The sequence below is a fragment of the Saccoglossus kowalevskii genome, chromosome 7 (assembly GCF_978046115.1).
Source record: "Saccoglossus kowalevskii chromosome 7, keSacKowa6.1, whole genome shotgun sequence".
NCBI classification, from domain to species: domain Eukaryota; kingdom Metazoa; phylum Hemichordata; class Enteropneusta; family Harrimaniidae; genus Saccoglossus; species Saccoglossus kowalevskii.
Genome location: NC_140647.1, coordinates 33,200,256 through 33,227,186, shown reverse-complemented (window position 1 = coordinate 33,227,186; position 26,931 = coordinate 33,200,256). Strand labels below are relative to the sequence as shown.

At 36.7% G+C, this 26,931-nt stretch overlaps 1 protein-coding gene across 1 annotated transcript in view; it reads left to right on the top strand.

Annotated features, from left to right (window-relative positions):
• Nucleotides 1–237: 237 nt before the first annotated feature.
• LOC102807627 (uncharacterized) overlaps nucleotides 238–26,931 on the top strand; it is an 87,369-nt gene continuing 60,675 nt past the window's right edge. Inside the window, exons 1-5 of the mRNA XM_085501916.1 lie at nucleotides 238–338; nucleotides 17,782–19,880; nucleotides 20,996–21,082; nucleotides 24,433–24,507; nucleotides 25,074–25,163. Of these exons, the coding sequence (XP_085358042.1) occupies nucleotides 251–338; nucleotides 17,782–19,880; nucleotides 20,996–21,082; nucleotides 24,433–24,507; nucleotides 25,074–25,163 (2,439 nt within the window). The 5' untranslated portion in view covers nucleotides 238–250. The remainder of the gene's footprint in view (nucleotides 339–17,781; nucleotides 19,881–20,995; nucleotides 21,083–24,432; nucleotides 24,508–25,073; nucleotides 25,164–26,931) is intronic.

The following is a 26,931-nucleotide window of genomic DNA, read 5'->3' as shown; positions in this document are numbered from 1 at the left end:
GATAAGTATATTGTTCTTTCAAAGCGGTAAGCCTCCAAATATGGTATACAGCGTGTGGTCTTTAGTGTTCATTGTCAAAAATTACCCTACCGCGTGATAATGTATTTTATTTGATTGGAAGAAAATTCCTCGAACCAGAATCTAGAATTTTACTCGCGTGCGAACATTGGTCAACAAGTCATGATCGGTGGGAGCGCCGCCTGTGGTGACACGATGGAAAATATGACCTTCGCACTGGGTTGTTTTCAAAATGGCGTCGTGGGACGATATGTTTCGGAGTGAGGGCCTACACGACGAAATCATGGCAGCGAGAGCTGTGAACCAGTATTCAGATACAGGTAACGACTCAGAGAAATGTAGTTAACAGTTTGTTGTTTGGCGTAGACTGCGATGCACCTTTTGTTAGTGCAAACAGTTCATCAAAATAAAGCATTTCCCCAACTCTGGAACTTAATCTCGGTCGTGAATGGACGTACGGGTATTTCATTCCAACGTGGTATGTCCATTGCACATAATGGGTCCTTGATGCACGTCACATTTCCCTCCAGATCGGATTAATAAATGGCCGACTGCTTTAACAAATGCAGTTCAAGGGTCATACAGGGACATCTCTGACATGCTTTGACCAATCATATTTAAACTTGACACATACTGTAAAGGGGTTAATTATTCACTGGGTTTTAATTTTGCTTATTTCGCTGCCTGGAAAATGCGCTAAATTAAAACCCAGTGAATATGTAAAATTTAATATAGAACACATTATCTAAATGATATAACTGTGAATTTAAAACCCACCACATATGCCTGAAAATTGGTGAAAATTAGTCATTTTACAGTACATGTACATCACACCCCAGCATATACATTAAGCATATGCATAAATAATTAATCAACATCAAGCATTTCTGTCATTACGGAAAGGTATTTCGAACGTGCATGGACATATTTCATTCAAACTCAGTATTTACAGTGAATAATGGGTCCTTGAGGCATGTACATCATTGTTTTCCCCAGATTTGATTCAAAATGGAGTCATATTGCTAACATGGCTGGACTGATCATGTTCAAATTTTACACATGCATCTTTGAACACATTTACACATGCATCTGTTTCAGAATCTGATTCATGATGGTGATCATTATTTTCATGATAGAAATGCATTATGAATGTCATGGACATAATAAAGGAAGGAATCAAACAAATAAACTGGCTCCGCTTTGCATTCATGCCTGTCACATGTAAATAATTATATGTCAGTAAATGTTTACAGTCACTAATAACTGGATGAGGACTTGCCACTGACATTGACTTATTTATTAATCACAATCCTATTGTGAATAATAATTAATGTATTTCGTTTACATGTGTTTTTAAACTACATGGATCACATGGCTTCTCTCAAACAACTGAGCACATGTTGAATTGTTTATGTAACTATTGACAAAAAAAGTTATTATGACTAGACTGTTGGTTGTTGGGTTTAATTTCCCCCATTGGAGGTTCCATATAAACATGTTCACTTCTGGTCCTTAGAACTTTGTCTTGCTGTCCCACGGTATGCTTGGCTTAAGAAACTAAGCACATACCAAGAACCCCTTGCATAACGTGTCTGCACGATCTCCTTAAAAACTATAATTGGTGACACTAGAAGTGTCAGAAAATACGTTTATAATGGGTATTGGCAATTATTAATCTACTCATTAACCTTTTTACCACCAGACTTTCTCGCCCAAATTTGTTTCTGCACTTTTTTCTTATATTATTCAATATTTATTGAAATGAACCCTAATTTTGGAACCAAAAGACAAAATTTGAGTCAGTTTTCAGATTTTACTTAAAATAAATGGGTATTTTTGTCCCAATCTTCTGAAGGAAAGTGTAGTCTATAAACGGGAATATTTTGTGAATTTGTGATGAAAAGAGGAAACTAGTGATGAAAAGATTAAAATATAACTAATTAAGGTAAATATTATATCTGCCTATTCAATATTAACACCGGTTTCCTAAGAAGACTGCAGTAATGAACAAACAGATAAACACTAAACCATAAACTTTAACAATACATAATAAAAATACAAAATTCTAACAATACAATTTAATTTTTCTAAAAATTAATGCAACTATTATAAGTAAGCAGATGAACACAAATCTGGAAATAATAATTCACCATATACTGGAAAAAGAGAAGTAAATATTTGCATATCAGGGTTTTTTTGAGAAAAAAACTGCAAGAGAGAGCACTGCATGTGCGCCACCAAGTGGGAAAGATAGTGTTCTTCCTATTGGGGTGTAGAGTTTTTGATAATTCTAAGTTAAAATGGCATTCTATGGCTTCCTTGTGGCCAAAAATACTATCAGACAGGTCACAGTTGAAGTCTCTGACCATATGTGATCCCTGGTCAATCAGAATATTATGGTTGCCAGAGGATCTGCTCCCCAGGGTAAGGAGGCACATGGAGGCACATAATTGCACTGCGCCCCTGTTCCCTTGTTTAAAAAAATCCTGCATATCAAATATTAAAATGCCATGAATTAATTAAAAATCTACAGATATTTCAAAGCTGACATCGAACTGGAAAAGTAGCTGACCAAAGTGGCTTAGACTTGGTACATGATGATGGGTTACTGATGCATCCCAGTTTGTTTTGTGATTTGATTAAAATTTTTCTCTTGCAGCCATGGTGTTTTTTTTCCTACATCCATAATCATTTCCCCAATAGACGTTGACTGACTATTGGTTATTTTTTGTCTCCTTAAAATTTGAACATTTCTCAGACATGGTTTGGCTGATTTCATTCAAACTTTGTATGAACTTTGTGCATGATGGTTTACTAACATGTCTCAGTTTCATTTTGCCAAGTGATTTGAATCAAAATGGCCAACACGCTTCATCTTTGTGTCCTTAACTCTTCTGAGATGTACTTGACAGATTTTGTGTAAAGTAAGTACAGACAAGATAAAATGGTACTCATATGCAGATTTGTTTCAACCATAGTACAATGACAAAATTATCTTTTCATTAGGTCAAAAAAAAATGATGATGCTGTTTATGTTTTTTAATTTTTTAATACCATAACTACAGGATATATGTTCAACATTTAACATTTATTAAATGACATACATGCATTGCAAGTTTATTTGGATCTTTCACACTTAATCAAAAATATGCTCTATTTGTCTGCACAATGCTTGGATAGACATACCAACGTATGTACCAGTGTACAATAACAAAACAGACTTGACATTATGCTTAGTCAGACATGCCAATGTATGTACCAGTGTACAATAACAAAACAGACTTGACATTATGCTTAGTCAGACATGCCAATGTATGTACCAGTGTACAATGGGCCATTCCAGTTTATATCTGCACCCCCCCTGTTGATGAGGTCGGATTTCCAGCACTGTATGATGGGGAAATTACCCCGGATTTCCAACTGTATATGGAGAAACAGAATCTGGAAATCCAGACGAGTATGGAAAAAAAAATTCTGGAAATCCAGGCAGTTATGGCTACTAAATTAAATATGGCCTAGTTTATCTCACCACATACCGGTTGATGAGGTTGGATTTCCAACACTGTATGACTGAAAAAAACTTGGATTTCTGACTGTATTGGGCCAGTATGAAATAGTTATTTCTGAAATTAGATAATGATGGTGGGACGAATGAGCTCATCAACACCGTGAATCAGGACTAGTTTGGATTTCCATTATCAGATATAAAATTTTGAAATTGGTAAATTAGCATATGATGAGAGTTATATTTGGAAATCCTACTCTGTATGGTGTCACAAAGGAACTCATCAACACCATAAGTAGGACCTATAGTTTTGGATTTCCATTACTGTATGGTGAATGGTGATTTGGAAATAAAACTTTGTATGACTTATACACCCATGGAAATTATACCCTGTATGAAGTAAACACACAAACTCATCAACAGGGGGGGTGCAGATATAAACTGGAATGGCCCAATAACAAAACAGACTTGACATTATGCTTAGTCAGACATGCCAATGTATGTACCAGTGTACAATGGTTAAACAGACTTGACATTATGCTTAGTTAGACATGCCAATGTATGTACCAGTGTACAATAACAAAACAGACTTGACATTATGCTTAGTCAGACATGCCAATGTATGTACCATTGTACAATGGTAAAACAGACTTGACATTATGCTTAGTCAGACATGTCAATGTACGTACCATTGTACAATAACAAAACAGACTTGGCATTATGCTTAGTCAGACATGCCAATGTATTAACCATTGTACAATGGTTAAACAGACTTGACATTATGCTTAGTTAGACATGCCAATGTATGTACCAGTGTACAATAACAAAACAGACTTGGCATTATGCTTAGTCAGACATGCCAATGTATGTACCATTGTACAATGGTAAAACAGACTTGACATTATGCTTAGTCAGACATGTCAATGTACGTACCATTGTACAATAACAAAACAGACTTGGCATTATGCTTAGTCAGACATGCCAATGTATGTACCATTGTACAATGGTAAAACAGACTTGACATTATGCTTAGTCAGACATGTCAATGTACGTACCATTGTACAATAACAAAACAGACTTGGCATTATGCTTAGTCAGACATGTCAATGTACGTACCATTGTACAATAACAAAACAGACTTGACATTATGCTTAGTCAGACATGTCAATGTACGTACCATTGTACAATGGTAAAACAGACTTGACATTATGCTTAGTCAGACATATCAATGTATGTACCATTGTACAATAACAAAACAGACTTGACATTATGCTTAGTCAGACATATCAATGTATGTACCATTGTACAATGGTAAAACAGACTTGGCATTATGCTTAGTCAGACATGTCAATGTACGTACCATTGTACAATAACAAAACAGACACATGTCAATGTATGTACCAGTGTACAATAACAAAACAGACTAGGCATTATGCTTAGTCAGACATGTCAATGTATGTACCAGTGTACAATGGTAAAACAGACTTGGCATTATGCTTAGTTAGACATGTCAATGTATGTACCAGTGTACAATAACAAAACAGACTAGGCATTATGCTTAGTTAGACATGTCAATGTATGTACCAGTGTACAATGACAAAACAGACTTGACATTATGCTTAGTTAGACATGTCAATGTATGTACCAGTGTACAATGGTAAAACAGACTTGACATTATGTTTAGTCAGACATGTCAATGTATGTACCAGTATACAATGGTAAAACAGACTTGACATTATGCTAGTCAGACATGTCAATGTATGTACCAGTGTACAATAACAAAACAGACTAGGCATTATGCTTAGTCAGACATGTCAATGTATGTACCAGTGTACAATGACAAAACAGACTTGACATTATGCTTAGTTAGACATGTCAATGTATGTACCAGTGTACAATGGTAAAACAGACTTGACATTATGTTTAGTCAGACATGTCAATGTATGTACCAGTGTACAATGACAAAACAGACTTGACATTATGCTTAGTTAGACATGTCAATGTATGTACCAGTGTACAATGGTAAAACAGACTTGACATTATGCTTAGTCAGACATGTCAATGTACGTACCATTGTACAATGACAAAACAGACTTGACATTATGCTTAGACATGTCAATGTATGTACCAGTGTACAATGACAAAACAGACTTGACATTATGCTTAGTCAGACATGCCAATGTATGTACTATTGTACAATGGTAAAACAGACTTGACATTATGCTTAGTCAGACATGTCAATGTATGTACCAGTGTACAATAACAAAACAGACTTGGCATTATGCTTAGTTAGACATGTCAATGTATGTACCATTGTACAATGGTAAAACAGACTTGACATTATGCTTAGTCAGACATGTCAATGTATGTACCAGTGTACAATAACAAAACAGACTTGGCATTATGCTTAGTTAGACATGCCAATGTATGTACCATTGTACAATGGTAAAACAGACTTGACATTATGCTTAGTCAGACATGTCAATGTATGTACCATTGTACAATGGTAAAACAGACTTGACATTATGCTTAGTCAGACATATCAATGTATGTACCATTGTACAATGGTAAAACAGACTTGGCATTATGCTTAGTCAGACATGTCAATGTACGTACCATTGTACAATAACAAAACAGACTTGACATTATGCTTAGTCAGTCATGTCAATGTACGTACCATTGTACAATGGTAAAACAGACTTGACATTATGCTTAGTCAGACATATTAATGTATGTACCATTGTACAATAACAAAACAGACTTGACATTATGCTTAGTCAGACATATCAATGTATGTACCATTGTACAATGGTAAAACAGACTTGGCATTATGCTTAGTCAGACATGTCAATGTACGTACCTTTGTACAATAACAAAACAGACACATGTCAATGTATGTACCAGTGTACAATGGTAAAACAGACTTGGCATTATGCTTAGTTAGACATGTCAATGTATGTACCAGTGTACAATAACAAAACAGACTAGGTATTATGCTTAGTCAGACATGTCAATGTATGTACCAGTGTACAATGACAAAACAGACTTGACATTATGCTTAGTTAGACATGTCAATGTATGTACCAGTGTACAATGGTAAAACAGACTTGACATTATGTTTAGTCAGACATGTCAATGTATGTACCAGTGTCCAATGGTAAAACAGACTTGACATTATGCTTAGTCAGACATGTCAATGTATGTACCAGTGTACAATAACAAAACAGATTAGGCATTATGCTTAGTCAGACATGTCAATGTATGTACCAGTGTACAATGACAAAACAGACTTGACATTATGCTTAGTTAGACATGTCAATGTATGTACCAGTGTACAATGGTAAAACAGACTTGACATTATGTTTAGTCAGACATGTCAATGTATGTACCAGTGTACAATGACAAAACAGACTTGACATTATGTTTAGTCAGACATGTCAATGTATGTACCAGTGTACAATGACAAAACAGACTTGACATTATGCTTAGTCAGACATGTCAATGTATGTACCAGTGTACAATGACAAAACAGACTTGACATTATGCTTAGTTAGACATGTCAATGTATGTACCAGTGTACAATGGTAAAACAGACTTGACATTATGCTTAGTCAGACATGTCAATGTACGTACCATTGTACAATGACAAAACAGACTTGACATTATGCTTAGTTAGACATGTCAATGTATGTACCAGTGTACAATGACAAAACAGACTTGACATTTTGCTTAGTCAGACATGCCAATGTATGTACCAGTGTACAATGACAAAACAGACTTGACATTATGCTTAGTTAGACATGTCAATGTACGTACCATTGTACAATGACAAAACAGACTTGACATTATGCTTAGTCAGACATGTCAATGTACGTACCAGTGTACAATAACAAAACAAACTTGACATTATGCTTAGTCAGACATGTCAATGTACGTACCAGTGTACAATGGTAAAGCAGACTTGACATTATGCTTAGTCAGACATGCCAATGTATGTACCAGTGTACAATGGTAAAACAGACTTGACATTATGCTTAGTCAGACATGTGAATGTACATACCATTGTACAATAACAAAACAGACTTGACATTATGCTTAGTCAGACATGTCAATGTATGTACCATTGTACAATGGTAAAACAGACTTGACATTATGCTTAGTCAGACATGCCAATGTATGTACCAGTGTACAATAACAAAACAAACTTGACATTATGCTTAGTCAGACATGTCAATGTACGTACCAGTGTACAATGGTAAAGCAGACTTGACATTATGCTTAGTCAGACATGACAATGTATGTACCATTGTAGAATGGTAAAACAGACTTGACATTATGCTTAGTCAGACATGTCAATGTACGTACCATTGAACAATAACAAAACAGACTTGACATTATGCTTAGTCAGACATGTCAATGTACGTACCATTGTACAATGGTAATACAGACTTGACATTATGCTTAGTCAGACATGCCAATGTATGTACCAGTGTACAATAACAAAACAGACTTGACATTATGCTTAGTCAGACATGTCAATGTACGTACCATTGTACAATAACTAAACAGACTTGACATTATGCTTATTCAGACATGTCAATGTACGTACCATTGTACAATGGTAAAACAGACTTGACATTATGCTTAGTCAGACATGCCAATGTATGTACCAGTGTACAATAACAAAACAGACTTGACACTATGCTTAGTCAGACATGTCAATGTACGTACCATTGTACAATAACAAAACAGACTTGACATTATGCTTAGTCAGACATGCCAATGTATGTACCATTGTACAATGGTAAAACGGACTTGACATTATGCTTAGTCAGACATGTCAATGTACGTACCATTGTACAATGGTAAAACAGACTTGACATTATACTTAGTCAGACATGCCAATGTATGTACCATTGTACAATGGTAAAACAGACTTGACATTATGCTTAGTCAGACATGTCAATGTACGTACCATTGTACAATGGTAAAACGGACTTGACATTATGCTTAGTCAGACATGCCAATGTACATACCATTGTACAATAACAAAACAGACTTGACATTATGCTTAGTCAGACATGTCAATGTACGTACCATTGTACAATGGTAAAACAGACTTGACATTATGCTTAGTCAGACATGTCAATGTACGTACCATTGTACAATAGTAAAACAGACTTGACATTATGCTTAGTCAGACATGCCAATGTACATACCATTGTACAATAACAAAACAGACTTGACATTATGCTTAGTCAGACATGTCAATGTACGTACCATTGTACAATAACAAAACAGACTTGACATTATGCTTAGTCAGACATGTCAATGTACGTACCATTGTACAATGGTAAAACAGACTTGACATTATGCTTAGTCAGACATGCCAATGTATGTACCAGTGTACAATGGTAAAACAGACTTGACATTATGCTTAGTCAGACATGCCAATGTACATACCATTGTACAATAACAAAACAGACTTGACATTATGCTTAGTCAGACATGTCAATGTACGTACCATTGTACAATGGTAAAACAGACTTGACATTATGCTTAGTCAGACATGTCAATGTACGTACCATTGAACAATAACAAAACAGACTTGGCATTATGCTTAGTCAGACATGTCAATGTACGTACCATTGTACAATGGTAAAACAGACTTGACATTATGCTTAGTCAGACATGCCAATGTATGTACCAGTGTACAATAACAAAACAAACTTGACATTATGCTTAGTCAGACATGTCAATGTACGTACCAGTGTACAATGGTAAAGCAGACTTGAGATTATGCTTATTCAGACATGACAATGTATGTACCATTGTACAATGGTAAAACAGACTTGACATTATGCTTAGTCAGACATGTCAATGTATGTACCAGTGTACAATGGTAAAACAGACTTGACATTATGCTTAGTCAGACATGTCAATGTACGTACCATTGTACAATGGTAAAACAGACTTGACATTATGCTTAGTCAGACATACCAATGTATGTACCATTGTACAATGGTAAAACAGACTTGACATTATGCTTAGTCTGACATGTCAATGTACGTACCATTGTACAATGGTAAAACAGACTTGACATTATGCTTAGTCAGACATGTGAATGTACATACCATTGTACAATGACAAAACAGACTTGACATTATGCTTAGTCAGACATGCCAATGTACATACCATTGTACAATAACAAAACAGACTTGACATTATGCTTAGTCAGACATGTCAATGTATGTACCATTGTACAATAACAAAACAGACTTGACATTATGCTTAGTCAGACATGCCAATGTATGTACCATTGTACAATAACAAAACAGACTTGACATTATGTTTAGTCAGACATGCCAATGTACATACCATTGTACAATGACAAAACAGACTTGACATTATGCTTAGTCAGACATGTCAATGTATGTACCATTGTACAATGGTAAAACAGACTTGACATTATGTTTAGTCAGACATGCCAATGTACATACCATTGTACAATGACAAAACAGACTTGACATTATGCTTAGTCAGACATGTCAATGTACATACCATTGTACAATGACAAAACAGACTTGACATTATGCTTAGTCAGACATGTCAATGTACATACCATTGTACAATGACAAAACAGACTTGACATTATGCTTAGTCAGACATGTCAATGTACATACCATTGTACAATGACAAAACAGACTTGACATTATGCTTAGTCAGACATGCCAATGTACATACCATTGTACAATGACAAAACAGACTTGACATTATGCTTAGTCAGACATGTCAATGTACATACCATTGTACAATGACAAAACAGACTTGACATTATGCTTAGTCAGACATGTCAATGTACATACCATTGTACAATGACAAAACAGACTTGACATTATGCTTAGTCAGACATGTCAATGTACATACCATTGTACAATGACAAAACAGACTTGACATTATGCTTAGTCAGACATGTCAATGTACATACCATTGTACAATGACAAAACAGACTTGACATTATGCTTAGTCAGACATGCCAATGTACATACCATTGTACAATGACAAAACAGACTTGACATTATGCTTAGTCAGACATGTCAATGTATGTACCATTGTACAATGGTAAAACAGACTTGACATTACGTTTAGTCAGACATGCCAATGTACATACCATTGTACAATGACAAAACAGACTTGACATTATGCTTAGTCAGACATGTCAATGTACATACCATTGTACAATGACAAAACAGACTTGACATTATGCTTAGTCAGACATGTCAATGTACGTACCAGTGTACAATGACAAAACAGACTTGACATTATGCTTAGTTAGACATGTCAATGTATGTACCAGTGTACAATGGTAAAACAGACTTGACATTATGCTTAGTCAGACATGTCAATGTACGTACCATTGTACAATGACAAAACAGACTTGACATTATGCTTAGTTAGACATGTCAATGTATGTACCAGTGTACAATGGTAAAACAGACTTGACATTATGTTTAGTCAGACATGTCAATGTATGTACCAGTGTACAATGACAAAACAGACTTGACATTATGCTTAGTTAGACATGTCAATGTATGTACCAGTGTACAATGGTAAAACAGACTTGACATTATGCTTAGTCAGACATGTCAATGTACATACCATTGTACAATGACAAAACAGACTTGACATTATGCTTAGTTAGACATGTCAATGTATGTACCAGTGTACAATGACAAAACAGACTTGACATTTTGCTTAGTCAGACATGCCAATGTATGTACCAGTGTACAATGACAAAACAGACTTGACATTATGCTTAGTTAGACATGTCAATGTACGTACCATTGTACAATGACAAAACAGACTTGACATTATGCTTAGTCAGACATGTCAATGTACGTACCAGTGTACAATGACAAAACAGACTTGACATTATGCTTAGTTAGACATGTCAATGTATGTACCAGTGTACAATGGTAAAACAGACTTGACATTATGCTTAGTCAGACATGTCAATGTACGTACCATTGTACAATGACAAAACAGACTTGACATTATGCTTAGTTAGACATGTCAATGTATGTACCAGTGTACAATGGTAAAACAGACTTGACATTATGCTTAGTCAGACATGTCAATGTATGTACCATTGTACAATAACAAAACAGACTTGACATTATGCTTAGTTAGACATGTCAATGTATGTACCAGTGTACAATGGTAAAACAGACTTGACATTATGTTTAGTCAGACATGTCAATGTATGTACCAGTGTACAATGACAAAACAGACTTGACGTTATGCTTAGTTAGACATGTCAATGTATGTACCAGTGTACAATGGTAAAACAGACTTGACATTATGCTTAGTCAGACATGTCAATGTACGTACCATTGTACAATGACAAAACAGACTTGACATTATGCTTAGTTAGACATGTCAATGTATGTACCAGTGTACAATGACAAAACAGACTTGACATTTTGCTTAGTCAGACATGCCAATGTATGTACCAGTGTACAATGACAAAACAGACTTGACATTATGCTTAGTTAGACATGTCAATGTACGTACCATTGTACAATGACAAAACAGACTTGACATTATGCTTAGTCAGACATGTCAATGTACGTACCAGTGTACAATAACAAAACAAACTTGACATTATGCTTAGTCAGACATGTCAATGTACGTACCAGTGTACAATGGTAAAGCAGACTTGACATTATGCTTAGTCAGACATGCCAATGTATGTACCAGTGTACAATGGTAAAACAGACTTGACATTATGCTTAGTCAGACATGTGAATGTACATACCATTGTACAATAACAAAACAGACTTGACATTATGCTTAGTCAGACATGTCAATGTATGTACCATTGTACAATGGTAAAACAGACTTGACATTATGCTTAGTCAGACATGCCAATGTATGTACCAGTGTACAATAAAAAAACAAACTTGACATTATGCTTAGTCAGACATGTCAATGTACGTACCAGTGTACAATGGTAAAGCAGACTTGACATTATGCTTAGTCAGACATGACAATGTATGTACCATTGTAGAATGGTAAAACAGACTTGACATTATGCTTAGTCAGACATGTCAATGTACGTACCATTGAACAATAACAAAACAGACTTGACATTATGCTTGGTCAGACATGTCAATGTACGTACCATTGTACAATGGTAAAACAGACTTGACATTATGCTTATTCAGACATGACAATGTATGTACCATTGTACAATGGTAAAACAGACTTGACATTATGCTTAGTCAGACATGCCAATGTATGTACCAGTGTACAATAACAAAACAGACTTGACATTATGCTTAGTCAGACATGTCAATGTACGTACCATTGTACAATAACTAAACAGACTTGACATTATGCTTATTCAGACATGTCAATGTACGTACCATTGTACAATGGTAAAACAGACTTGACATTATGCTTAGTCAGACATGCCAATGTATGTACCAGTGTACAATAACAAAACAGACTTGACACTATGCTTAGTCAGACATGTCAATGTACGTACCATTGTACAATAACAAAACAGACTTGACATTATGCTTAGTCAGACATGCCAATGTATGTACCATTGTACAATGGTAAAACGGACTTGACATTATGCTTAGTCAGACATGTCAATGTACGTACCATTGTACAATGGTAAAACAGACTTGACATTATACTTAGTCAGACATGCCAATGTATGTACCATTGTACAATGGTAAAACAGACTTGACATTATGCTTAGTCAGACATGTCAATGTACGTACCATTGTACAATGGTAAAACGGACTTGACATTATGCTTAGTCAGACATGCCAATGTACATACCATTGTACAATAACAAAACAGACTTGACATTATGCTTAGTCAGACATGTCAATGTACGTACCATTGTACAATGGTAAAACAGACTTGACATTATGCTTAGTCAGACATGTCAATGTACGTACCATTGTACAATAGTAAAACAGACTTGACATTATGCTTAGTCAGACATGCCAATGTACATACCATTGTACAATAACAAAACAGACTTGACATTATGCTTAGTCAGACATGTCAATGTACGTACCATTGTACAATAACAAAACAGACTTGACATTATGCTTAGTCAGACATGTCAATGTACGTACCATTGTACAATGGTAAAACAGACTTGACATTATGCTTAGTCAGACATGCCAATGTATGTACCAGTGTACAATGGTAAAACAGACTTGACATTATGCTTAGTCAGACATGCCAATGTACATACCATTGTACAATAACAAAACAGACTTGACATTATGCTTAGTCAGACATGTCAATGTACGTACCATTGTACAATGGTAAAACAGACTTGACATTATGCTTAGTCAGACATGTCAATGTACGTACCATTGAACAATAACAAAACAGACTTGGCATTATGCTTAGTCAGACATGTCAATGTACGTACCATTGTACAATGGTAAAACAGACTTGACATTATGCTTAGTCAGACATGCCAATGTATGTACCAGTGTACAATAACAAAACAAACTTGACATTATGCTTAGTCAGACATGTCAATGTACGTACCAGTGTACAATGGTAAAGCAGACTTGAGATTATGCTTATTCAGACATGACAATGTATGTACCATTGTACAATGGTAAAACAGACTTGACATTATGCTTAGTCAGACATGTCAATGTATGTACCAGTGTACAATGGTAAAACAGACTTGACATTATGCTTAGTCAGACATGTCAATGTACGTACCATTGTACAATGGTAAAACAGACTTGACATTATGCTTAGTCAGACATACCAATGTATGTACCATTGTACAATGGTAAAACAGACTTGACATTATGCTTAGTCTGACATGTCAATGTACGTACCATTGTACAATGGTAAAACAGACTTGACATTATGCTTAGTCAGACATGTGAATGTACATACCATTGTACAATGACAAAACAGACTTGACATTATGCTTAGTCAGACATGCCAATGTACATACCATTGTACAATAACAAAACAGACTTGACATTATGCTTAGTCAGACATGTCAATGTATGTACCATTGTACAATAACAAAACAGACTTGACATTATGCTTAGTCAGACATGCCAATGTATGTACCATTGTACAATAACAAAACAGACTTGACATTATGTTTAGTCAGACATGCCAATGTACATACCATTGTACAATGACAAAACAGACTTGACATTATGCTTAGTCAGACATGTCAATGTATGTACCATTGTACAATGGTAAAACAGACTTGACATTATGTTTAGTCAGACATGCCAATGTACATACCATTGTACAATGACAAAACAGACTTGACATTATGCTTAGTCAGACATGTCAATGTACATACCATTGTACAATGACAAAACAGACTTGACATTATGCTTAGTCAGACATGTCAATGTACATACCATTGTACAATGACAAAACAGACTTGACATTATGCTTAGTCAGACATGTCAATGTACATACCATTGTACAATGACAAAACAGACTTGACATTATGCTTAGTCAGACATGTCAATGTACATACCATTGTACAATGACAAAACAGACTTGACATTATGCTTAGTCAGACATGCCAATGTACATACCATTGTACAATGACAAAACAGACTTGACATTATGCTTAGTCAGACATGTCAATGTACATACCATTGTACAATGACAAAACAGACTTGACATTATGCTTAGTCAGACATGTCAATGTACATACCATTGTACAATGACAAAACAGACTTGACATTATGCTTAGTCAGACATGTCAATGTACATACCATTGTACAATGACAAAACAGACTTGACATTATGCTTAGTCAGACATGTCAATGTACATACCATTGTACAATGACAAAACAGACTTGACATTATGCTTAGTCAGACATGCCAATGTACATACCATTGTACAATGACAAAACAGACTTGACATTATGCTTAGTCAGACATGTCAATGTATGTACCATTGTACAATGGTAAAACAGACTTGACATTACGTTTAGTCAGACATGCCAATGTACATACCATTGTACAATGACAAAACAGACTTGACATTATGCTTAGTCAGACATGTCAATGTACATACCATTGTACAATGACAAAACAGACTTGACATTATGCTTAGTCAGACATGTCAATGTACATACCATTGTACAATGACAAAACAGACTTGACATTATGCTTAGTCAGACATGTCAATGTACATACCATTGTACAATGACAAAACAGACTTGACATTATGCTTAGTCAGACATGTCAATGTACATACCATTGTACAATGACAAAACAGACTTGACATTATGCTTAGTCAGACATGCCAATGTACATACCGTTGTACAATGACAAAACAGACTTGACATTATGCTTAGTCAGACATGCCAATGTACATACCATTGTACAATGACAAAACAGACTTGACATTATGCTTAGTCAGACATGCCAATGTACATACCATTGTACAATGACAAAACAGACTTGACATTATGCTTAGTCAGACATGCCAATGTACATACCATTGTACAATGACAAAACAGACTTGACATTATGCTTAGTCAGACATGCCAATGTACATACCATTGTACAATGACAAAACAGACTTGACATTATGCTTAGTCAGACATGTCAATGTACATACCATTGTACAATGACAAAACAGACTTGACATTATGCTTAGTCAGACATGCCAATGTACATACCATTGTACAATGACAAAACAGACTTGACATTATGCTTAGTCAGACATGCCAATGTACATACCATTGTACAATGACAAAACAGACTTGACATTATGCTTAGTCAGACATGTCAATGTACATTCCATTGTACAATGACAAAACAGACTTGACATTATGCTTAGTCAGACATGCTAATGTACATACCATTGTACAATGACAAAACAGACTTGACATTATGCTTAGTCAGACATGTCAATGTATGTACCATTGTACAATGGTAAAACAGACTTGACATTATGTTTAGTCAGACATGCCAATGTACATACCATTGTACAATGACAAAACAGACTTGACATTATGCTTAGTCAGACATGTCAATGTACATACCATTGTACAATGACAAAACAGACTTGACATTATGCTTAGTCAGACATGTCAATGTATGTACCATTGTACAATGGTAAAACAGACTTGACATTATATTTAGTCAGACATGCCAATGTACATACCATTGTACAATGACAAAACAGACTTGACATTATGCTTAGTCAGACATGTCAATGTACATACCATTGTACAATGACAAAACAGACTTGACATTATGCTTAGTCAGACATGTCAATGTACATACCATTGTACAATGACAAAACAGACTTGACATTATGCTTAGTCAGACATGCCAATGTACATACCATTGTACAATGACAAAACAGACTTGACATTATGCTTAGTCAGACATGCCAATGTACATACCATTGTACAATGACAAAACAGACTTGACATTATGCTTAGTCAGACATGCCAATGTACATACCATTGTACAATGACAAAACAGACTTGACATTAGTCAGATACGCCATTATGTCAATGTACAAAGGATGTTGTTCAAATGAATATATCAAAATCATGTTCTGACCTGTACATTAATGAATGTATAGAAAAAAATATAGCATTCGCTCTCATCTTATATTTCATAGCCAGAGCATAAAAGTCTTTTCAATCTAAGAAAACTGCAGCAGTACTAGCATCCTACCTCTGTTTCAAATTTTAATAATAAAATTACTAGAACAGCCAAATTTTGAAGTGTTGTCAACAATGAAACATTCTGTTTCTGCAGCCTCTTTACATGTGTGCGAATCAAATGATAAAAACTTGTGCCTTCCTTGCTTTCTCAAACAATTGTGTTTCACAAAACATCATATGCAATAATATATTGTCTGATAGACCAAAGTGAATATGTTAAATGTGTGTGAACGTTAAACACCGTACTTCATTCATTGTGATTAATGATGAGCAAGAGTTTGTGGAGCACTTGAGCAGATGCATCGACATGTAGTATGATTTGCATACTGAAATCTTCCATACAAAAGAAGCTACCTTTTAGAGTGGTGTACAGTGAACAGGTACTTGGTCAGGTATCTAAATTTTGGACCTTCTATTTTCCAGCATATTTCAAATGTACAGGTTGGTAGTAATTTTTTCAAGCTGATACATGTATTTAGAAAATGTTTTTTTGAAAAATAATCATATTCATATTCTATTTTTTTGTAATTTCAGGTGAACAAAGAACTTCTGAGTTACTGGCAAAGTTCGGCATTCGTATGCTGCAACTTCTCTCTGAAAAAGATGAACAAGGGACAAGTTCTGGTGATTCATTAAAGGTTGAAGATTTGCTACAGTTTGTGCAGAATAAGTTGAGTGGTGCAAAGGATGCATCAGATGTTCTATCCTTGTTGTCTGCCCATCCTTTTCTTTCTTCTGATCGGCCATCAACACGACAAGAACATCAGATTCATGGTTTTTCTACTTTAGGTCTTCACTCTCACCAGAATGAACCATTTGCTGCAACTACTATAGGTCCATATTCACAGCAGGGTGAGTCAGCGGCTGCATCTGCTTTGGAACCTTACTTTCAACAGAGAGAATCAGCACCTGTTCAGGATCCATATTTACAGCAGGGAGAATTGGTGGTTGCACCTTCTGTAGGTTCATATTCACAGCAGAGAAGTTCAGCGGTTGCATCTGCCCCAGGTCCATACTTTCAGCAGAGAGACTCAGTGACTGCATCTGCCCCAGGTCCATACTTTCAGCACAGAGACTCAGCGACTGCATCTGCCCCAGGTCCATACTTTCAGCAGAGAGAAGGATTGGCTGCATCTGCCCGTGGTCCATACTTTCAGCAGAAAGACTCAGTGACTGCATCTGCCCCAGGTCCATACTTTCAGCAGAGAGACTCAGTGACTGCATCTGCCCGTGGTCCATACTTTCGGCAGAGAGACTCAGTGACTGCATCTGCCCCAGGTCTATACTTTCAGCAGAGAGACTCCGTGACTGCATCTGCCCGTGGTCCATACTTTCGGCAGAGAGAAGCATTGGCTGCATCAGTTCCAGATCCACACTTTCAGAAGGGAGAATCATTGACTGCACCTGTTTCAGATCCATACTCCAGGAAGAGAGAATTCTTGACTGCATCAGTTCCAGATCCACACTTTCAGAAGGGAGAATCATTGACTGCACCTGTTTCAGGTCCATACTCCCGGAAGAGAGAATTCTTGACTGCATCAGTTCCAGATCCACACTTTCAGAAGGGAGAATCATTGACTGCACCTGTTTCAGATCCATACTCCCGGAAGAGAGAATTCTTGACTGCATCAGTTCCAGATCCACACTTTCAGAAGGGAGAATCATTGACTGCACCTGTTTCAGATCCATACTTCCGGAAGGGAGAATCATTAGCAGCACCTGTTCAGGATTCATACTTTCAGAAGAGAGAATTGTTGGCTGCTCCTGTTTCAGATCCATACTTTCAGAAGAGAGAATTGTTGGCTGCCCCTTCTGTAGGCTCAAATTCACAGCAGAGAGACTCAGCAGATGCATTTTCCCCAGATCCATACTTTCAGCGGAGAGAATCATTGGCTGCATCTGTTCCAGATCCATATTTTCAGCACAGAAAAACATTGGCTGCATCTTCTGTGGGGTCATATTCACAGGAGAAAAAATCATTGGATCATCCAGATCCATATTCTCAACGGAGAGACTTTTTGTCTGAGTCTACTTCTGGTCTATACCCTCACCAACAACATTTCTCTATCAGCCAAGCAGATGGATTAGGACAGGCTCATCACATACCATCGCAGAAAAAGGATGCTTCACTTTTACAGCTAATGGAAACTATTGAATATGATAATAACACAGATCCATTACAAAAAGAATGGTTGAAATCTAGATTCATTCAGTATGCTCGACACATTGAATCTGTTGGTGAATTACCTCATAAAGACGGAATGCTATCTTCAACTTCATCTAGTACTAATAGTCAAACATCCCACATGAGAAATGTTTCTAGACAAGACAGGTGTTCTGACCAGGAGCATGTGTTGGCAAAGGAGAGGCGATCACCTATTGATTCTCAGCTGACTGAGTACCACCATGATCCATCAATGTCAGAGAGGCGATCACCTATTGATTCTCAGCTGACTGAGTACCACCATGATCCATCAATGACAGAGAGGCGATCACCTGTTGATTCTCAGCTTTTAGACAATGAACAATCCTCTCGAGGAACAAAGAGACCAGCTAGTAAGGAGGAAAATTCTTCTAATAATGATGACAACCAATCTTCTGATTGTACAACAGAAAAAAAGCAAAAGAATTTGGTAGGAATGCTTTTTATTACAGTATTAATTGGTTTACCTCAATCATCTACATGGTGTGGTTTTTTTTTCAATCAGCCATAAATGGTCTTCCTAGCTGGGAAAATAAAATTGTTTGAACCTATGTGATGAGCCTACTACTGGTCAGCATTTCATATGGTGACCTTATTGCTGGTCAGCATTTGACTCTATTGCTGGTCAGCATTTTATATGCAGACCCTATTGCTGGTCAGCATTTTATATGCAGACCCTATTGCTGGTCAGCATTTTATATGCAGACCCTATTGCTCGTCAGCATTTTATATGCAGACCCTATTGCTACTCAGCATTTTATCTGATGATACTTTTGCTGGTAAACTCCATCCTACTTGCATACAATGGGCCATTCCAGTTTATATCTGCACCCCCCCTGTTGATGAGGTCGGATTCCCAGCACTGTATGATGGGGAAATTACCCCGGATTTCCAACTGTATATGGAGAAACAGAATCTGGAAATCCAGACGAGTATGGAAAAAAAAATTCTGGAAATCCAGGCAGTTATGGCTACTAAATTAAATATGGCCTAGTTTATCTCACCACATACCGGTTGATGAGGTTGGATTTCCAACACTGTATGACTGAAAAAAACTTGGATTTCTGACTGTATTGGGCCAGTATGAAATAGTTATTTCTGAAATTAGATAATGATGGTGGGACGAATGAGCTCATCAACACCGTGAATCAGGACTAGTTTGGATTTCCATTATCAGATATAAAATTTTGAACTTGGTAAATTAGCATATGATGAGAGTTATATTTGGAAATCCTACTCTGTATGGTGTCACAAAGGAACTCATCAACACCATAAGTAGGACCTATAGTTTTGGATTTCCATTACTGTATGGTGAATGGTGATTTGGAAATAAAACTTTGTATGACTTATACACCCATGGAAATTATACCCTGTATGAAGTAAACACACAAACTCATCAACAGGGGGGGGGTGCAGATATAAACTGGAATGGCCCAATGTGGACAAGCATTCTGGCTCAATATAAATAGTATATGATTATTTGGAAAAGAACTTGACACTTTTTTTTTTTTTAGTTATTGCTACATGAATCTATATTTTTTATAGGACTTGGATTATGAAGATGTTCTGGTAAAGCGACAATCTGGTGTATGGTACTGTCTCATTTGTCAGGAACAAGTATCAGCAGTGGGAGTAAGTATATATGTTACTTCATACTTTCAAGGAAATTTTCAAAGTACTAAAGGGTTTCTCCTAAAGACTAATATTTAGGTTACTAGGGGGACTAATTAAGATTAATATTTATAGCACAAGGCAACTCATTCGGATTAATATAATTATAGATGACTTAGCTGAAATTGTATTGTGGGTGACTTCTGATATTATGTTACGTGTATTAGGGTAAATTAGCTGCAATTTTAGCATCACTTTGCTGGGATTCTAGTGTAGTAAATGGACTTAGCTGAGATTGTAGTGTAGCAGGGTGACTTAGCTGGGATTCTAGTGTAATATGGTGACTTAGCTGGGGTTGTAGTGTAGTAGGGTGACTTAGCTGGGATTCTAGTGTAGTAGGGTGACTTAGCTGGGATTCTAGTGTAGTAGGGTGACTTTGCTGGGATTCTAGTGTTGTTAATTGGACTTAGCTGAGATTGTAGTGTAGCAGGGTGACTTAGCTGGGATTCTAGTGTAATATGGTGACTTAGCTGGGGTTGTAGTGTAGTAGGGTGATATAGCTGAGTTTCTAGTGTAGTAGGGTGACTTAGCTGCGATTATAGTGTAGTAGGGTGATTTAGCTGGGATTCTAGTGTAGTAGGGTGATATAGCTGGGATTGTAGTGTAGTAGGGTGACTTAGCTGGGATTCTAGTGTAGTATGGTGAGTTAGCTGGGGTTGTAGTGTAGTAGGGTGATATAGCTGGGATTGTAGTGTAGTAGGGTGATATAGCTGGAATTGTAGTGTAGTAGGGTGATTTAGCTGGGATTCTAGTGTAGTATGGTGACTTAGCTGGGATTGTAGTGTAGTAGGGTGACTTAGCTGGGATTGTAGTGTAGCAGGGTGACTTAGCTAGGATTGTAGTGTAGTAGGGTGACTTAGCTGGGATTGTAGTGTAGTAGGATGACTTAGCTGGGATTGTAGTGTAGTAGGGTTGCTTAGCTGGGATTGTAGTGTAGTAGGGTGATATATAGCTGGGATTGTAGTGTAGTTGGATGACTTAGCTGGGATTGTAGTGTAGTAGGGTGATATAGCTGGTATTCTAGTGTAGTAGGGTAATATAGCTGGGATTGTAGTGTAGTAAGGTGATATAGCTGGGATTGTAGTGTAGTAGAATGACTTAGCTGGGATTGTAGTGTAGTAGGGTGATATAGCTAGGATTGTAGTGTAGTAGGGTGACTTAGCTGGGATTGTAGTGTAGAAGGGTGATATAGCTGGGATTGTAATGTAGTAGGGTGACTTAGCTGGGATTGTAGTGTAGTAGGGTGATATAGCTGGGATTCTAGTGTAGTAGGGTGATATAGCTGGGATTGTAGTGTAGTAGGGTGATTTAGCTAGGATTGTAGTGTAGCAGGGTGATTTAGCTGGGATTGAAGTGTAATAGGGTGACTTAGCTGGGATTGTAGTGTTGTGTCACTTAACTAGGATTGAAGTGTAGGAGGGTGACTTAGCTGGGATTGTAGTGTAGTAGGGTGATATAGCTGGGATTGTAGTGTAGTAGGATGACTTAGCTGGGATTAATTGTAGTGTAGTAGGGTGATATAGCTGGGATTGTAGTGTAGTAGGGTGATATAGCTGGGATTTTAGTGTAGTAGGGTGATATAGCTGGGATTCTAGTGTAGTAGGGTGATATAGCTGGGATTGTAGTGTAGTAAGGTGATATAGCTGGGATTGTAGTGTAGTAGGATGACTTAGCTGGGATTGTAGTGTAGTAGGGTGATATAGCTAGAATTGTAGTATAGTAGGGTGATATAGCTAGGATTGTAGTGTAGTAGGGTGATATAGCTAGGATTGTAGTGTAGTAGGGTGATATAGCTAGGATTGTAGTGTAGTAGGGTGACTTAGCTGGGATTGTAGTGTAGTAGGGTGATATAGCTAAGATTGGTGTGTAGTAGGGTGATATAGCTGGGATTGTAGTGTAGTAGGATGACTTAGCTGGGATTGTAGTGTAGTAGGGTGATATAGCTAGGATTGTAGTGTAGTAGGGTGATATAGCTAGGATTGTAGTGTAGTAAGGTGATATAGCTGGGATTGTAGTGTAGTAGGGTGATATAGCTGGGATTGTAGTGTAGTAAGGTGACTTAGCTGGGATTGTAGTGTAGTAGGGTGATATAGCTAGGATTGTAGTGTAGTAAGGTGATATAGCTGGGATTGTAGTGTAGTAGGATGACTTAGCTGGGATTGTAGTGTAGTAGGGTGATATAGCTAGGATTGTAGTGTAGTAGGGTGATATAGCTAGGATTGTAGTGTAGCAGGGTGACTTAGCTGGGATTGTAGTGTAGTAGGGTGACTTAGCTGGGATTGTAGTGTAGTAGGGTGATATAGCTTGGATTGTAGTGTAGTAGGATGACTTAGCTGGGGTTGTAGTGTAGTAGAGTGACTTAGCTGGGATTGTAGTGTTGTGTCACTTAGCTGGGATTGTAGTGTAGTAGGGTGATATAGCTGGGATTCTAGTGTAGTAGGGTGATATAGCTGGGATTGTAGTGTAGTAGGGTGATATAGCTGGAATTGTAGTGTAGTAGGGTGATATAGCTGGAATTGTAGTGTAGTAGGGTGATATAGCTGGAATTGTAGTGTAGTAGGGTGACGTAGCTGCGATTCTAGTGTAGTAGGGTGATATAGCTGGAATTGTAGTGTAGTAGGGTGACATAGCTGCGATTGTAGTGTAGTAGGGTGATATAGCTGGAATTGTAGTGTAGTAGGGTGACGTAGCTGCGATTGTAGTGTAGTAGGGTGATATAGCTGGGATTGTAGTGTAGTAGGGTGATATATCTGAAATTGTAGTGTAGTAGGGTGATATAGCTGGAATTGTAGTGTAGTAGGGTGATATAGCTGGGATTGTAGTGTAGTAGGGTGATATACCTGGGATTCTAGTGTAGTAGGGTGATATACCTGCGATTCTAGTGTAGTAGGGTGATATAGCTAGGATTGTAGTGTAGTAGGGTGATATAGCTGGGATTGTAGTGTAGTAGGGTGATATATCTGAAATTGTAGTGTAGTAGGGTGATATAGCTGGAATTGTAGTGTAGTAGGGTGATATAGCTGGGATTCTAGTGTAGTAGGGTGATATACCTGCGATTCTAGTGTAGTAGGGTGATATACCTGCGATTCTAGTGTAGTAGGGTGATATACCTGCGATTCTAGTGTAGTAGGGTGATATACCTGCGATTCTAGTGTAGTAGGGTGATATACCTGCGATTCTAGTGTAGTAGGGTGATATACCTGCGATTCTAGTGTAGTAGGGTCCCAACAGCTATACTAAATTAAAATGACAGCCTACTCAAATGTGATGAGCTCTAACACCATTAATCAATATTCTTCTATTTATCTCAGTGCAGAAATGCTAGACGTCATTTGCAGCGTCCTAAACATATTGCTAAATTAGATCAAGCAAAAGAATCTGGAATGGTTTGTTTCATTTTTATTTATCTCCCATCTTGTGTAATGTAGTCTCATGATATTTTTAATTATCATGTGAACATTTTTGACACCAGCTTTTTTGGTTTACGTCTGACGTAGTCAACATTTAACATGTCATTCAAAATTCAAATCTCATTCAAAATGAGTAGTCACATCACTGATTCATACCAGTTACTTTTACTATTTGATTCAAAATGAATGCTCTCATGCGGATACAGTTTCATTGCTTTTATTTACATTTGTTTAAATTGAGACAAGATATTATGGTATGAATAAATCTTGTAATCAGATTCAATTTTTCTGTAGGTTTTTCCTACATGTTGACAAGTGTCTACTAATACAATGCAATCAAACAATATGGAAGCCATTTTACTGCAAACATTTCTCTCATTCAAGAACCAGATTGCAATTTTGTGTTACTCTATTGACCATTTAATAATGAATTATTCAACTTTGCTCATCCAAGTAATCTATGGTATACTACTCTCGTCAGTTTTCTTGCAGTATTTATTGCAGTGCTATCTCAGTTCTTAATTTCAACTTTGGTTTTTCAGGCTCATTATGGTGATCCAGAAGTGTTTAAATTAGCAGGCACAGATAAATGGTATTGTCATCATTGCTGTGGAATATGGCATGGTGAAATAGTAAGTATGCTATTAGACAACTCTATATTTCATGGCTGTTATAATAAAGGTTGCCCACCCCCCCCCCCCCCTCCCCCCGTATGGACTAAGATTTCAGTTTCCAATGTGTTAATGCATCAACTGTGTTTTTCTCATAAGCAGAATTTTTTTTTTCATTATAGTATGAGTTTATTTTGAGTATATCAAAGTGTGCATGAGGGCAGTATGATGATCATATTGACCAAAGCGTATCATAGGTTAATGCATTGCTATACTGCCTGGGTGGTATTATATATGTAACAATTTTTTAACATCACCTGTTATAAGCCTCCATGAATAGCTAAAATGAATTGGTAAAAATGGCTTCAGCAGGTAATGACAGACTGAAAAATCAACAAAAAATATTTGCTTTGTGCAAAAATTTGCATTTTAATAACGGAATTCTATTTCCTGCAAGTGTTATTGCATTTCTGAATAAAATGTAAACAAAGAGATGTGTCGGAATATCAATAATTTTAAGGGAAATGAAGTGGGGGAAATATTACTGTTAGTGACAAAATGTCTGTCCCTGTTGTTTTCATAAATCTTCCTTGTGGACATGTTAATTATAGTAATATTTAGTCAAACTTATATATACTGTCTATCAGTATGCATAAATGACCTACATGTATATGACATTGGTCTGCCAACAATTGTGTTTCTAGCGATTTTTTAGCTTATTCGTATCATCAAAATTGCAGGAGAACATATATTCATACTTATTGTCCTCAATGACTCTGCTGTAAAAATTTCTCTTGTTACAATAAATTAAATAATTTTTATCCAATTTATTTCACACTTCATATTATAAAATTAAGCAGTTTAGGATCTCGGGCAAAATTGTTTTCAAGATATTGGTTGAATTTCACTTCTTCAATTTGACTTCTCACAAATAACTAAAACAATTTTACTGATCATTTTCAAATTCAAGAAGTTTATCAAATGTCATCTCAGTTCAGTAAAATTTTACTGAAATAAAATCTTTGTTAGAGGAACAGTACTAAGCAATGCATTAGTGTTTGTTCCTAATCCATATTTATTGTTATCATGTAGAAACACCAATTTCATTTTTTACGACACATTTGTCTATTCTAGAACCATATTAAACCGCGGGTCCGTATGTATAAAAGGAAAGATGGCCGCCACTTTGACACTCAAGCGTGAAACATCTCTTCGGGGTGCTCTGAAAAATCACTCTTTTCGGCAATCTTAACGCCTGTTGTGCTTTATTTTCATGTTGTACACTAACATGAATATATCCGCGATACAATTGCGATGTTAATTTACGAGTTCAGTGCGATGTCAGTGTGATTTCCACGTAAAAGCAACGGAGAAGCATGATTCAAATAGTCGTTTTGACTGCTCAAACTGGCTGTCAGTCATGGGTTTATACAAATGTAAGGTGTTAATCCTGAGTTGTTTGTTCAATCTCTAGGTATGTTTATGTAATTACGGAGTTGATCATGTAAGTGAAATCATGGAGCTAATAAAAAATGATATGCTGTGACCTGTTTGTCCGTCCGTCCATCTCCGGGGACGTCGTCGCGCTCCACAAAGCGGTCCGACCCGAGCGAGTGCGAATCGGACGAGTTGGGGTGTGCGAGAGAGGGGAGGGACTTTGCGTGAACATACCAATAACTTCCATAGTGTGTGTGCGCAAAAAAAGACATTCTCGGTTACAGGGCTGGGAAATTTGCTCAATTCGTATTTTCCAGTGGCAACAGAGATGAAATAGGTCAGTTACGAAAAG